General features: G+C 37.0%; 1 protein-coding gene across 3 annotated transcripts in view; it reads left to right on the forward strand.

Moving 5' to 3' along the window:
* UNC13C (unc-13 homolog C) overlaps positions 1–15,080 on the forward strand; it is a 651,156-nt gene that overhangs the window by 248,426 nt on the left and 387,650 nt on the right. For all 3 annotated transcript variants that reach the window (XM_073877030.1, XM_073877032.1, XM_073877031.1), the window contains one exon: positions 5,626–5,845. In XM_073877030.1, coding sequence (XP_073733131.1) covers positions 5,626–5,845 — 220 coding nt within the window. The remainder of the gene's footprint in view (positions 1–5,625; positions 5,846–15,080) is intronic.

The raw sequence follows: 15,080 nt of genomic DNA on the forward strand, positions 1-15,080 counted from the left end.
ATAGTGACCATACTGTACATTATAATCCCATAACTTATTTGTTTTATGACTACAAATTTGTACCTTTTGACCCCCTCACAAATTTTGCTCATGCACCATCCCCTGCCTCTGGCAACCACCAATCTGCTCTTTGGATCTATGAGCTTGACATTTTGTTTTTGCTTTTGTTTTTTGTTTTTTTTTAGATTCTCCATATAAGTAAGATCACATAATATTTGTCTTCCTCTGACTTAGTTCACTTAGCATAATACCCTCAAGATCCATCCATGTTATTGCATATGGCAAGATTGTACTCTTTTATAGCTGAATAATGTTGGGTTACACACACACACACACACACACACACACACACACATTTTCTTTATCCATTCAACAACACTTAGGTTGTTTCTGTGTCTTGACTGTTGTAAATAATGCTACTGTGAACATGGAAGTGTATGTCATTTTCTAAATTAATGCTTTTGTTTTCTTCAGATAAATACTCAGAAGTGGAATTTCTGGGTCATATGGCAATTAGGTTTTTAGTTTTTTGAAGTGACTCCATATTGTTTTCCATTTAGATTCCCACCAACACTGCAGAAATGTTCCCTTTTCTCAAAATCCTTGCCAACACTTATTATTGCTTATCATTTTGATGATAGCCCTTCTAACAGATGTGAGGTGGTATCACTTGATTTTGATTTGCATTTCTCTGATGATTATGAACATCTTTTCATGTGCCTTGTAGTCATATCTATGTCTTTTTTGGGACAATGTCTGTGCAGATCCTCTGCCCATTTTTAAATCAGGTTTTTTGTTTCCAGCTATTGAGTTGTAGGAGTTCTTGATATATTTTTGGTATTAGTCTCTTACCAGATATATGATTTGCGTATATATTCTTCCATTCAGCAGGTTGGCTTTTCATTTTGTCAATGGTTTCCTTTAGTGTGCAAAATGGAGGCAGACATGCTTTGTTCCTGTTGTATTAACAGTTGGTTGATTGGAATATTGATGGTCTAAAAATACTTGTCATCACCTTTGGCAGGAAGCCTGATTGCTTTATTTCTCAGGCGCATTTTAATTTTCTCATATAGTTATGAATAAAAAAGGCAATTCATTTTTTTCCTGTGTCCTAATTGTTCAGAAAGTGACATATTAGAGCATTTCACCTTAGATTCCAGTTTCTTAGAGGAGGAATTTTTAACAAAATAATTGTTTAGGATATGAGCATCCTCCCTTTTGTAATCTATAAGCTGTACTTTGCTAAAGAGGCTTGTCAGAGTCAAAGCATTCCTTAACCTCATTTCTACGGATAAAACAGTGTCTCCATAAAATAAAAATTGACTTCTTTCTTCTGCAGTCACCTCAGTAATGTAAAACTGATGTTTATCAGTTTTATTTCAATTGTGTTGTCTTATATTCTGTCTATAATTGGAAAAAATTCCTGAAAGAACCTTTACAAACTTTGAAAAATTAAATTAACTTTATAAAAATTTTAGTGCTTTTTTTGTTTTATAAATTACTTTTACAGTGAGCATGCATTTTATTATAATTAGAAAATACATACTAGAGAGGAAAGTGACATATGAGATTTTTTGTTTGTTTGTTTGTTTTGTTTTGTCTTCATTTTGACTGGGGAAAAGAAAAGATTATTGTTAGCCAATGAGAATTATTTAATTTTGCAAGTCACTTCCATGAAGTGTTGAGCATGATTTCCAAAATCTTTGTGATTCTTAAAAGAGGGGGGAAAATGATAGAACATATATACACATCTATAAATACCAGTATCATTTAGAAACAGGAGGCTCCTACACAATGTAAAATGCAACCTGATTTATAGTTATTGGAAGGATATTAAAAAAAGAAATGAAAATACATTTTAGAAAGTACTATATGTTTATTGTGGAAGATTGGGAAATTTTAGAAACCTTTAAAATAGATTAACAGTAATTCTTCCATATTGCTGAGTTCATTATGTCCTTGGGTCCTAATCCCAGTAGATGAAGGCTCTGCTTGTTCTTGGGACCACCTTCTCTACGTATCTGTCTTCTGCTTTACCTAGGCCAGAGACCCTCTCTGGAGAACATACCCAGTCCCATCCTTGCATGTCAGCTAGGATCCTATTAACTGTAACTAGTTATCTTTCTAGTAAAAAGTACTACATTAAAAAAAAAATCTCTTTGCTTTCAATCCAACTCCTAATGGTGAGTTAGATTCCCATTTTCTATGGTCCATGGCTAATTTTGGAGTTTCCTCTTGATTTCTTCCACTTTGTTTTATTCAGTGCTCCTTACCCTATTTTTTTGACTTATTCCACAAAACTCTCACACTCTTGGTTCTTGATTATAATCTTGCTTGATTTGGTCTTATTTTGCTGCTAAGGAAGTACGTCATTTTCCCAGGATAAAGTATTCTCCTGAGAGTAAGAATCCCCTCTTATGAGATAGATTTTTACATGCTGTCCTAACTATTCACTTACTGAGTTTCTAAACTGACCATCCTTGCATCTTATACTTTGCTTCAATTAAGAAATGTTGCCATATGTCATTTTTTAAAAGACTGATTTATTTGAGAAAGTGCGTGCCCGAGTGTGGGGAGGGGCATAGGAAGAGAATCTTCAAGCAGACTCCCCACACTGAGCCCAATGCTGGGCTCAGTCTCATGAGCCATGAGATCACGACCTGAGCTATAACCAAGAGTCAGACGCTTAAAGACTGAGCCACCCAGACGTCCCTCCATATGGCATTTATTTTAGAGTAATTTTCAGCTTTGATAGACAATGCTCATATCCCAAAAATCACAAATGGAAAAGATGCATATTATCATTTCCTGAAGACTAGAGATATATACCCTCTAGTGAGCTATCCAATGTTTTCTCCAGCTTCTATAGCCTTTGAATGTTAGATTTATTTTAACGCCCCATTCAACTGATTTTCAATGTGCTGTCTATTAAATTTCCCATATTTCTTTTTTTTAAAACGAGCTTCACTCTCTTTTTATGAAATGGATCATGCCTCTTTAATCCCAACCAAACAAAGCATTTCAATGAAAACTTCTCAGCTGTCTATTCAGCACTCTTTTGTTTTTCTCTAGCATGTTTAATTTTTTAGAATGTATTCCTTATATTTATTACTCCTGCTATAACCTAAGGATTTAGAGGTCAACTATGTCACTTGAATTCAATAAAAAGAAAATATACACATATGGAATTAGAGAAAATGTATGAATCATTTACTTAATTGTGAAATATGTAGATAAGTTCATGTTCAAAACAACCCTTTACCCAACCCTGCTTTCTTAGTTCATACATATTTTACTTTTCTTGGGTTCATTAGCAAACTATTCCCACCTAGTGTTCTATTGGGTTAGAATTACTACTCTCTACAACAAATTACCTGATGTGATTGCAAATATAACAAACTCCATACTTAATTTTTATCTAAACCAAAAATGCTACATTACACACACACAGATAACACACACACAAACCCCTCAGCCCAGTTAGAACAGGAAGCTGTCTATGGATGGCTGATTGAAAATCTATTAGGCCAAGAATTGTTCAATTCACTTTAATGATATTGAAGATACCCACTCTGCTAAGCAGCACAATGAAAGCAAAGTTGAATAATGCATAGTGTTAATGCTAAAAGAACTCTTAACGGTTTTTTTGCAAGATAAGATGTCTTCATTATGAGATGAAGCCAAAAGATATACTTGGCTTAGGCTATATTTATTGAAAAGGATGGATCCATTTGTTTGTATAAACCTTAATATGGAGGTCTCCCACTTGAATAATTCCTGTATTTGATCATACTGCTGCTCTGTAGACTCACGTGAAGTATTAAAAGCTTTGACCAGACACTCATGTAATATAGCAAGGCTGGATCTTGCTGTTTAAAAGTTAGAAAAAATTTTAGTGAAGCTTAACTCCCTGCAGGGGATCTTCCAGTACCATTACCAAACATATTCTGGGAAAACACACAGTGAGGGGAATGTACTAATAAAGAGAAATATGCTGTTACCATACTGTAGAATTGAAAAATTGTGGGAAGTTGGCCATTTCAACACTGTGAAGATACTCTGAAATGAAATTTAAGATATGAGATTTAAGGGTTATTGATGAAAAATATAATTGTTTCATTTAACAATTAGGCTCCTACAGGATTTATGTAAACATTCATTATGCATCAGGCAGTTGTGTGAAATTACCTGTAAACGTAACTTCAGAGAGTTATAGTCTTTCTTTCAAGAACTCATCTGCAGGTACGCCTGGGTTGCTCAGTCGGTTCAACATCTGACTTTGGCTCAAGTCATGATCTCAAGGTCCTGGGATTGAACCCCATGTAGGGCTCTGCCCTCAACAGGGAATCTGCTTTTCACACTCTCCCTCTCCCTTTACCCCTCCCCCAGCTCATGCACGCTCTCTCTCTCTCTCAAGTAAATAAATAAAATATTTAAAAAAGAAAAAAGAAGTTACCCACCTAATTAGATATGAAAAGCACAGAGAAGGACTCATCCAGACCAGTCTCTTTCCTATCAACCTATGGTGGTTTCTGGAAAATCTACTATGAGTACTAACATTTAGTATTTATTTAGTATTTTGAAGTTTCTAGTTGGTTGGTTACCATTCTACAATTTGATCTTCAAAATAATACAGCAGGTAGGTAGATATGTAGGGGAAGAAAGTAAGGCTTCGAGACCTAAGTCTCTCTGGATTATAAGACTTCTAAGTGGCAAAACATTCACTCCACAAAATATGTGTTGTACCCTTACTATGTGGCAGGGACAATGGTAGGCACTGTTAGACGCTAAGAAGAGAAATATGGAAGATTGACCGTAAATATGGCCTGAAGAAACCCATATTAAATGTCATGTGATTGGCCCTATGCTAGGGAACTCAGGTCTCCTGGCTACTCATGCAGTGAATTTTTCTATCCCACCAGTGGCTTATCATTGAAAGTCCTTCCATGTGTTATAAAAAGGTATCTCCCTTTAAAATATTACCATTACCATGAGAGAGTGCCACATTTAGCCTTTACCTACTACTAGTGGTCTCATAAATTAGTTGATGAGCTCCTTCCTAAAGGATAGGCAATGAAAGCAGTCCCCTGCAGAAGGAATTGTAGAATGAACATACTTCAGGTCTGGGAAAGGTTGGAATGTCAGGAGAGTAGAGTTAGGAAAGAGAGGGCTTAGTAGAATACAAAAGACGGGTGGGGATGTTTCTGGATGGTTAGCATCAGCATTAAGAATGCTTCCCATCTAGTTCACAATTTTTACCAAGAACCAGTTTAGACCAAGGAGATCTATATCATCATCTGTGGCCTCATAGAGTCTGCAGTATAGCCGGACGTGGACATTATCAGGTAATTAGAGTTTCTTGCTGCTGTGAAAGAAGCTTGCACAACAGTGGAACCCAGTCCAGTCTGGGAGATTAGGGAGTTCTCTGTGTTCAGATGACTGAACTGGGCCCTAGAATGCTGAGAGAAGAATAAGTGAGCAGAATTACTGTGCTTACTATCATGACTTGTCAATAATTAAGAGGTTCTTTCAAAATACTATTTTCAGGGAGAAGTGATAAAATAGTTTTATATTGAAATTCTCTGAATCCACTGACTTGGCTGGCATTGTAACTTATCTTTACAGAAAATACATGTCTTCAAGAAGACCTTGCAGGCACTGATCTACCCCATGTCTTCCACCACCCCCCACAATTTCGAAGTCTGGACGGCAACAACACCCACCTACTGTTATGAGTGTGAAGGGCTCCTGTGGGGTATTGCCCGGCAAGGCATGAAGTGTTTGGAGTGTGGAGTGAAGTGCCATGAAAAGTGTCAGGACCTCCTAAATGCTGACTGTTTGCAGAGTGAGTACCTGGTTAGGGTAGAGATGTATATGCAGACCCTGCCTTATCCTCCATGTTTTCAGGTTAGACCTCTTCAGCTCTTGCTGGTTTTCAGTAATTCCAACCCCCACCCCTCCTATCACACAAAGATTCATGTACAACCCATCAAGTCATATTGTTGATGATGTGTTCCCATAGTGCTGAGCACGGACTTAGGTGCCTCAGAGCAATGGCAGGCTCACCAAGTAGAAAACTGAAAAGCGACTTCTGATCTCTTTGGTCACTTCCATCTCATGATAGCCCTGCGTGGAAAGTGGGAATGTGTAAAGTCATGTTCCTCAGCCAAGGACTAAGGCACACCCTTGTGATTACAGCAGTCTGAATTCCTTCCCAAGCCTATTTGGTGTCTGCCAGGAGTCATATTCTTGGAATTGGGAGGTTTTGTGTTTGAATATCGAAGACACACATAACTTACCAGATATGTGACCTTGGGCAAGTTTTTTAACTTCTCAGGGCTTCATTTTTCTCCACCAAATGAACAGGAATAATAAAATTTACCTCAGAGGGTTATAGAGAAGACTAAATGAAAGTCTCTGCTAAGAGCCTGGCACATAGTAGATACTCAATGAATATTAATGGCTTCCCCATCCTTTTGCACTTTTGAAAAGGTACATGTCACTTCGACCTTTATGACGTTACCTTAAATTTTCCATTTCCAAAAAAAAAATTCTTTATACTGCTACTTTAGATTAGGCCCAGAAATGCCAAAACATCACAGTCTAAAATATGTATTACTGACTTTTCAGTGCTGCGTTGATTTGGTTGTGTCTGTGACACTGAAATTACTAAAAAAAGAACAAAAACAAAACAAAACACAAACAAAAACTTTGCCAAGGAGATTTATTTAAACACGGACTTTCATTTGCAAATCTTTTTTTCACATGTAAACATTGTCCCCTCTGTTATTGTTTATATGAATACAATGAATGTGTAACATCCATGGGTTGACTAAAATTGAGGGGGATCAGAGGAAAATGTCAAAATAAAGATTAAATCATAAATGCTGTCACAGCTGATTTTGTAGTAAGTCATACACATTCTACAGTATTCTTTACTTCATTAGTATTCTCCCTACACCATGAGATCAGATGGAGGTTGTTAATGGTAATGAATGTGTTTTTTTGTTTTTGTTTTTGTTTTTTCAAAACAGGTAGTGTCTTTGAAAAATAAAAAGTATATTTAGGAATAACTGCTTAAAAGGAAGGGAGATTGACTCAATACTACTGAGCTAACTTGCATAATCTCATCATCCAATTAGAATTCAGTCTACTTATTTAAAAACTGAATTGTAAACAGGCATTTTAAGAAATAAGCATATTAGGGCAGTGACATTTGAAAAAAACAGAAAAACATTGCCATCTAGAAACAAATGGCTTCCATTTGGAAATGGAAGGAAATTTTTTCCTTTAAGGAAAAAAATGATGTAGATTATACTTCAGAAATGAACTGATTCTTTTCTCAGTGTTTGAGAGACTGAAGATGTCACACATTCATTAGACCTTGGAAACATTTTTATATTACATTTCTGTTTCTTAAGATACATTGACGGATATTGGCTAAATTAGGCAACTTTTTCTTTGAGGTTATTCATTAAAATGCCCACGTAAATTGAAAGAAATCAAAAATAGTTGAGAAAAATGAGGGTGGGTATGAGTGCCCCAGGAAGGGGAGTATTTTCTTTAGTAATACCTCCTTACTGTTTTCCTAAAATCCACCCTTGCATTGAACAGAAAGAGACTTTGCAAGTATATGAATTCAACCTCAGCACTTTCCACAAAAACTACCAGTAAAATTTGAAATTGACCCTAAAGAATCAGTGACACTTCCTTAAGGAATTTATCTTTTCATTGCTTTAGGCAAGAAATTTGCAATGGGGACACCCCTTGTGTATAAGACTTCCACATATGCCTACAATGGAAGGAAAGGAGAGGTCGAACAAGTGGGAAATCAGAGTGGGAAGGTCTGCCTAATGCAGCCGGCCTCCTGTGAAAATGAGGAGGTTCTGTGATTTCTTTCTCAGAATAATCAATCTCTGTTTGAATACCGCTAGGAAAAATTTAACACCTTGGCAGGCAGCTTAATTCATCATTAGAAAATTGGAGTGTGTAGATTACAGCTTGAACCAAGCCCTGCCTCCTGGTAACTTCTAATCTTTAAACTTCTATCCTTTAATCTTACCACTGGAGAAAATATTTAATAAATGAACATCCTTTGACAGTTTTTCAAATACTTGTTTTTTTCAAATAAGAGTCGTCTTCAGGTTTTTAGAACACGTATTATTTTGCTAATCTTTTTCTGAAGACTTTGCAGTCTGTCAATATAGATGCACACACAAACACACACTCAGAATAAAAACAAAACTTGTTCTCTTTATTTCTCCAGAATTTAGCACACGTTGTGGCATCATAGTTAGATGCTTAATAAAGGTTGGTTAAAGCAACAAATGAGGGCATGAGAACTGCAGTTAGAAGTAGCATGCAATGGTTTAAAGATTGTTCTTTTGTAGAATCATAGATTTTTTTTAAATTTTTTATTGTTATGTTAATCATCATACATTACATCATTAGTTTTGGATGTAGTGTTCCATGATTCATTGTTTGTGCATAACACCCAGTGCTCCACGCAGAACATGCCCTCTTTAATACCCATCACCAGGCTAAACCATCCCCCCACCCCCCTCCCCTCTAGAAGCCTCAGTTTGTTTTTCAGAGTCCATCGTCTCTCATGGTTGGTCTCCCCCTCCGATTTCCCCCCCTTCATTCTTCCCCTCCTGCTATCTTCTTTTTTTTTTCTTAACATATATTGCATTATTTGGTTCAGAGGTACAGATCTGTGATTCAACAGTCTTGCACAATTCACAGCACTCGTCATAGCACATACCCTCCCCAATGTCTATCACCTAGCCACCCCATCCTTCCCAACCCCCACCACTCCAGCAACCCTCAGTTTGTTTCCTGAGATTAAGAATTCCTCATATCAGTGAGGTCATATGATACATGTCTTTCTCTGATTGACTTATTTCACTCAGCATAACACCCTCCAGTTCCATCCACGTCATTGCAAATGGCAAGATCTCATTCCTTTTGATGGCTGCATAATATTCCATTGTGTGTGTGTGTGTGTGTGTGTGTGTGTGTGTGTGTGTGTGTGTGTGTATACCACATCTTCTTTATCCATTCATCTGTCAATGGACATCTGGGCTCTTTCCACAGTTTGGCTATTGTGGACATTGCTGCTATAAACATTGAGGTGCACATACCCCTTCGGATCCCTACATTTGTATCTTTGTGGTAAATACCCGGTAGTGCAATTGCTGGATCGTATGGTAGCTCTATTTTCAACTGTTTGAGGAACCTCCATACTGTTTTCCAGAGTGGTTGCACCAGTGTGCATTCCCACCAACAGTGTAGGAGGGTTCCCCCTTCTCCGCATCCCCGCCAACATCTGTCATTTCCTGACTTGTTAATTTTAGCCATTCTGACTGGTGTGAGGTAGAATCATAGATTTTTAAGGGAGCCTTTGAGATCAGTGGATTGGAGGACCCAATCTACTGATTTTACTGAGGTCACACGATACAGTTTTTTTTTGTCAAAAAGAATCAAATAGATATTACACATAGAGTGAGAACCCAGGTCTCTGAACTCCCAACCTAATGTTCTGTCCTAATTTATAAAGAAATATGCAAAGTTTGTTTAAGGGAAAAAATGGTAAGTTGATGAATTTTATTTATGGTGCTTTTCTACTCTCCCATGTAGTACCCCTGACTTTTAGGCAAATTATGCTGCCCAGATGTTGTCCTCACATCATGATGATGACTCAAGGCCTGTCCTCTGTGGCCAACCCACCGAGCTTGGAGTATATCCCTATTACAACATACCTACTACATAGACTTTTCAACAACACTAAAGAGAATATCATCTAATAAATTAATTTGGGTAAAAGTGGAATCAATAGTTGAGTTACCATAATACAATGGTCATTTTTTTAACTTTAAGGAATAAACTAATAGTGGAGCATAGTTAGGTTTGGGGTAGGCTGCTGTAGGGGGACAAAAATGGTGAGTATGCTTTACATGATGCTATATAGGTATTCAACATCAATAAGCAACAGATATCTTTATATCCATATCTATATCTAGATTTCATAGTCCTCAGTTACTTGAGAAAGATCTTGTTTCTAATCCTGCTGCTACTGGAATTTTTCAAAACATCTCTGAGCATCATTATGTAAAAAGAGTTAATAATACTTGTTAATGCCACTTAACTGAAGACCACCAAAACACATCTGTAGTTTATATTATTTTGAATGTAATTAATTAACATATAGTGTATTATTAGTTTCAGAGGTAGAGGTCAGTGATTCATTAGTTGTATGTAACACCCAGTGCTCATAACATGACAGGCCCTCCTTAATGCCCATCACCCAGTTTCCCCATCCCCCTACCCTCGCCTCCAGCAACCCTCAGTTTGTTCCCTATGATTAAGAGTCTCTTATGGTTTGTCTCCCTCTCTGATTTCGTTTTATTTTTCCCTCCCTTCCCCTGTGATCCTCTGTTTTGTTTCTTAAATTCCACATATGAGTGAAATCATATGATAATTGGCTTTCTCTGATTGACTTAATTTCACTTAGCATAATACCCTCTAGTTCCATCCACATCATTGCAAATGGCAAGATTTCATTTTTTTGATGGCTGCATAATATTCCATTGTATATACACACACCACATCTTTATCCATTCATCTATCAATGGACATCTTGGCTCTTTCCACAGTTTGGCTATTGTGGACATTGCTGCTATAAACATTGGGGTGCAGGTGCCCCTTCAGATAAGTATGTTTGTATCTTTTGGGTAAATACCTGGTAGTGCAATTGCTAGACTGTACTTTAGCTCTATTTTCAACTTTTTGAGGAACCTCCATACTGTTTTCCAGAGTGGTTGCACCAGCTTGTATTCCCACCAGCAGTGTAGGAGGGTTCCCCTTTCTCTGCATCCTCGCCAACATGTGTTGTTTCCTGTGTTGTTAATTTTAGGCATTCTGACTGGTGTGAGGTAACACATCTGCAGTTTTATACGTCCAATTTATTATCCATTGCTGCAAAGGAGAATATACCGCAGGATAAACCATGGGACATCTCAGTAAGAGGGTTTTAGAAAGCAGAGGTTGCTCTGGATCAGGTGTTGTCTAAAAGGACAATTTATGATTGTGTAGGTTAAAAAAATCTTACCTACCAGGAGGACAGACGAGAGTGAGGCAAATAACTGTACCTAGCTAAGGAACAGTGGTCACTCATGAGTTAGGAGAGGGGGCGTTTGTTATTTTGTGGTTTGTTTTCATTTGCGCTTAGATAAACTTGTGAGATGGCCTTGTTTGTCTCACGTCAGCATGGTCACGGTCACACAGCCCATGTGAACCTGGTGTCCTGTGAGTTTGCTCATGTCCAACAGGAGAACAGCATGGTCTAAGAATGTGAGTACCAGGCCAGCTTCGAACAACACTGTGAACTAGTTGTGTCAGCCAACTTCCATTCAGAGGCTAGTTAAAAAAAGAGAAATAGAAAAAAATCTTGGGTTTAAAATTTTCTGTTTTCTTTTGTTTTATCTTTTTTTTTTTTTGAAAAAGACTTGGAAAAAATCTGTTGCGAAAAGTGATAAGAACAAGAAAGATCTTTCCTCTCTCCATCTCTCCGTTGATTTCTTTTTTCCTTACATAGTAAAAATACTTCTGAAATTGAGCACTTTTTTTCTTTTGTTGAAATTAGTTTTTCCCCTCATCTATACAATTTTTGACTCTGAAATAATCGAAAAATCTTAAGGAAGTTAGTATCTAAATGATGCTCAGGAAATGTAGTAGCTCTGACAATTTCGAGAGTGCATACCTGATTTTGTCTTCTTTTAATATGCAAATGTTTCTGAACTTGTTCTCAAAGTTTGCATTTACCAATGATAGGATGATTGAATATGGTGGAGGTGGGCAGCGAAGAAAGGTTGATTTTTGGTTTTGGACCCAAGCTCAACAAAAGTAAAATTACTTTATAGAAGGTGGCAATTCCTTGAAAGGGGGCTCCCTGCCCACATTCTCCTATTGTCAGTGATGGGGACACCTATGAGAATGGGAGGTGATGCTCTGCTAGGTCTGTGATCCTCCAATTATCCTTCTATTAAATGTCAGTTCTTTATTGTGTTCCAGAAATTGTGTGGAGTGTGTAACTTTGATTGTATAAGACAAAGGAGACCTGTGATTTGAAGACTGGGGGAGTTGTAGTTTTGCTCCTTGGAAAGATTGAAGGCGTGTTAGAAAAGGAGGATTAAGATGATCTTGGCTGTAAAGCAACTAAAGGGAAAAGGTAGAAAATGCCAGCTACATGCCCACCTACATGATTTCATGAGAAAGAAAAACAGAGGCACCAAGAGTAGGCCCACCTACAGGATTTTATGGGGAAAGGAAAGAAAAGCAATAAAGTTTCATAGGTTAGAGACTCCTAGAGAGAGAAATGCCTCAGTATCAGACCTTCTGCATGCTTTCTGTGCATATCAACCACCTATTTACTCTGGGTTCACCAGCCTCAAATGCAGGTAAAAATTTATGGATATGAAAAATAAAAATACTATAATTTCTTCTAGTTTCTCTGAACTTTTTTTTTTTTAAGATTTTACTTATTTATTTGAGAGAGCGAGCACACAAGCAGGGGGAGCTGCAGAGGGAGCGGGAGAAGCAGGCTCCCCACTGAGCAGGGAGCCCGATGTGGGTGGGGCTCGATCCCGTGACCCTGGGCTGAAGGTAGATGCTTAACCAACTGAGCCACCCAGCCACCCCTGAATTTTATTTTCTTAAATCTTCAAGTACTTCATTGGCTCCCATCTAGCAAGTTCTTCTAGAGCATTAAGCATATGGCAGACATTGTGTGTGAAACTGTCCATGGGGAGAGCTTTCAAGGAGTTGCTTTACAGGTCAAGTAATCTTAAAGCTAAAATCCCCAAATTCCATGTTAATGTAAAATTCTTTAATAAATGCTTGTGTCTTCACCTTGTGACATCTAGACCTTATACTTGCTCAATTATTAGTACTGAAACTTTTATACATTATCTCATTTAATCCTTACAGTGACCCTGTTAAGAAAGATGCTACTATTATTTCTTTTTGTTTTTCAGATGAAAAAACTAAAGTTTACAGAGGTAAAGTAGCGCAATTTCAGATGGTTAATAATTGGCAAGTCAGAATTCACACAGACTGTCACCTTTTAGTATATGCAAAGCATCATGAGCCGCTATGCTCCTTTGCTTTATCTAAAAGTGATTTTATTGATATTATTTCTTCCATTTTACATTTGGACTTATGCCCTTGTTTTATGCTGACTATAAGTGCATGAGGCCAACCACTTTCCGCTTTCTAATGATGGGCACAGCCTTTGTTTACTGAAAATTCTAAACCTGAAGCCAAATGCCCAATGTATTTTGTCTTTTCATAAAACTCCACAGCATGTATGTCATTTTACACTGAATTTATTTTTGTTTTTTCCAGGATCATGGCCTTAGGGTGAAAGCATACACAAAGTTCCTAAGACATAAAATTGAACCCAGAGCCAGATTAAATACTCAAATATGGCGATCATTTTATTTCAGTTTCCCCCCAGAAATATTTTATCTTCTCTATTTGTCGAATGTATCCTATTTTCTAAAGAGCATGCCTGATACTTGGAACACACATTTAGTTGAGGTTGGCCTTATAGGCTAGCATGTAAGCTAAATGGATATACAGGCAGCTGAGCCAATGGTGATTGATAAATGTTTAAGAATTTCGTGAGGCAGTTGCTTGAAATAAGCCATATTAGGAATATTTACACCATAGAAATCTGCTAATATTACAGGTCAGGTGTGGTTTTGTTGTTGTTCCTATTTGTTTTGTTTGTTTGTTTGTTTTCCATAAGGGAGGGAGAAAATGGGACCACTGGGTTAGGGAGCCTCTATTTCTGTTAAGGAAGAGATAAGATCATATGCTGAGAGTGGAGGTTAATGGGGTGAGGTAAGTGACTTGAAGAAAATAGAAATTTTTGGAATCACTCTTGAGAAAAATAGGAAAGAAAAGAGACTGAGACCAAGAGACACTGTTGCAGCTGTTAGATGTACATAAATTGCCATGCAAAGTTGGTAAAATTATGAATTTCACATGAAATTTATATGTTTTGGGTAATAAGTAAAAATTACAGAGAAAAGTGAGGGTTCTGATTAAGTGGCTTTCCCATTAAATTATGTAGAAAGGAACCATTTGAGGTAAGTTGGCCTCCGTTTATGGATGAATTCTCTTATATCTCTTGCAAGGATGAATTTTGTTGTTCATAATTGTATCCTCTGATGTGTCAATTAAGTATTTTTAAAAGTAACAATGATGCATTCCATTTGGATAATGTATTACATTTTACAAAGTGCTTTCACTGTACATTATCTCTTTTGATCTCATTTATTGTTGATCCTTGGTTGACATATTACTACTCATTGTATTTCAGTGAAGCTACTACACCTTCTGTCATACACTTGGAAGGAAGAGTCATATAAATGCAAATTTAAGTTTATCTCTGATGACTTTGAGATAAACAGACCAAGCCTGAAGGAATATAATAAACCCAAAGGGTTGGAAATTTGTGGCAAATTGCAGCTATCTCAGAAATAGTTTCATTAGAAAAATCAGGCTTGATAAACAATAGGTGGTGGAAAGTGCTTGCAGATCGGTGACAAAAGTGACAGATTTGTCTCTGTCTCCAAACTACATAGATTTAAGTTGAATAATTTCCCTCAGATCAAAACATGTAAAAGTAAAAGTAGAACTTTTAAAATGCCACATATCTTTTTCTAGAAATAACAGATAAAAGGTTTAAACATAAGCCTCTGTTAAACTGCTCTCCCCAGAATAGTGGTTTCACAGTTGATGGTTTGTCTGTTGTCCACAAATTAGAGTTCTCTGCTCCAACATCAAGAGCATTGGTGAAAGATTTCACAGCAAATCGTCACGCTTTCTTAATTAACTCTTTTAAAAAAAATTCAGGAGGCGGTTGTTAAGTACAGAGATTTGATTCCTTCTACCTTTGAATTTGGTAGTGATTACTTAAATGAGTGTTATTACATGGGTGGTCGTCTGCTGGCTCTTCCTGAATTTAGAAAAATAATCCAAAATATATTTAACTCTCAAGGACTTTAACACTC

The sequence above is a fragment of the Callorhinus ursinus genome, unplaced genomic scaffold (assembly GCF_003265705.2).
Source record: "Callorhinus ursinus isolate GAN/ISIS: 27379988/994484 unplaced genomic scaffold, GSC_fseal_2.0 scaffold25, whole genome shotgun sequence".
In the NCBI taxonomy this organism is placed as follows: domain Eukaryota; kingdom Metazoa; phylum Chordata; class Mammalia; order Carnivora; family Otariidae; genus Callorhinus; species Callorhinus ursinus.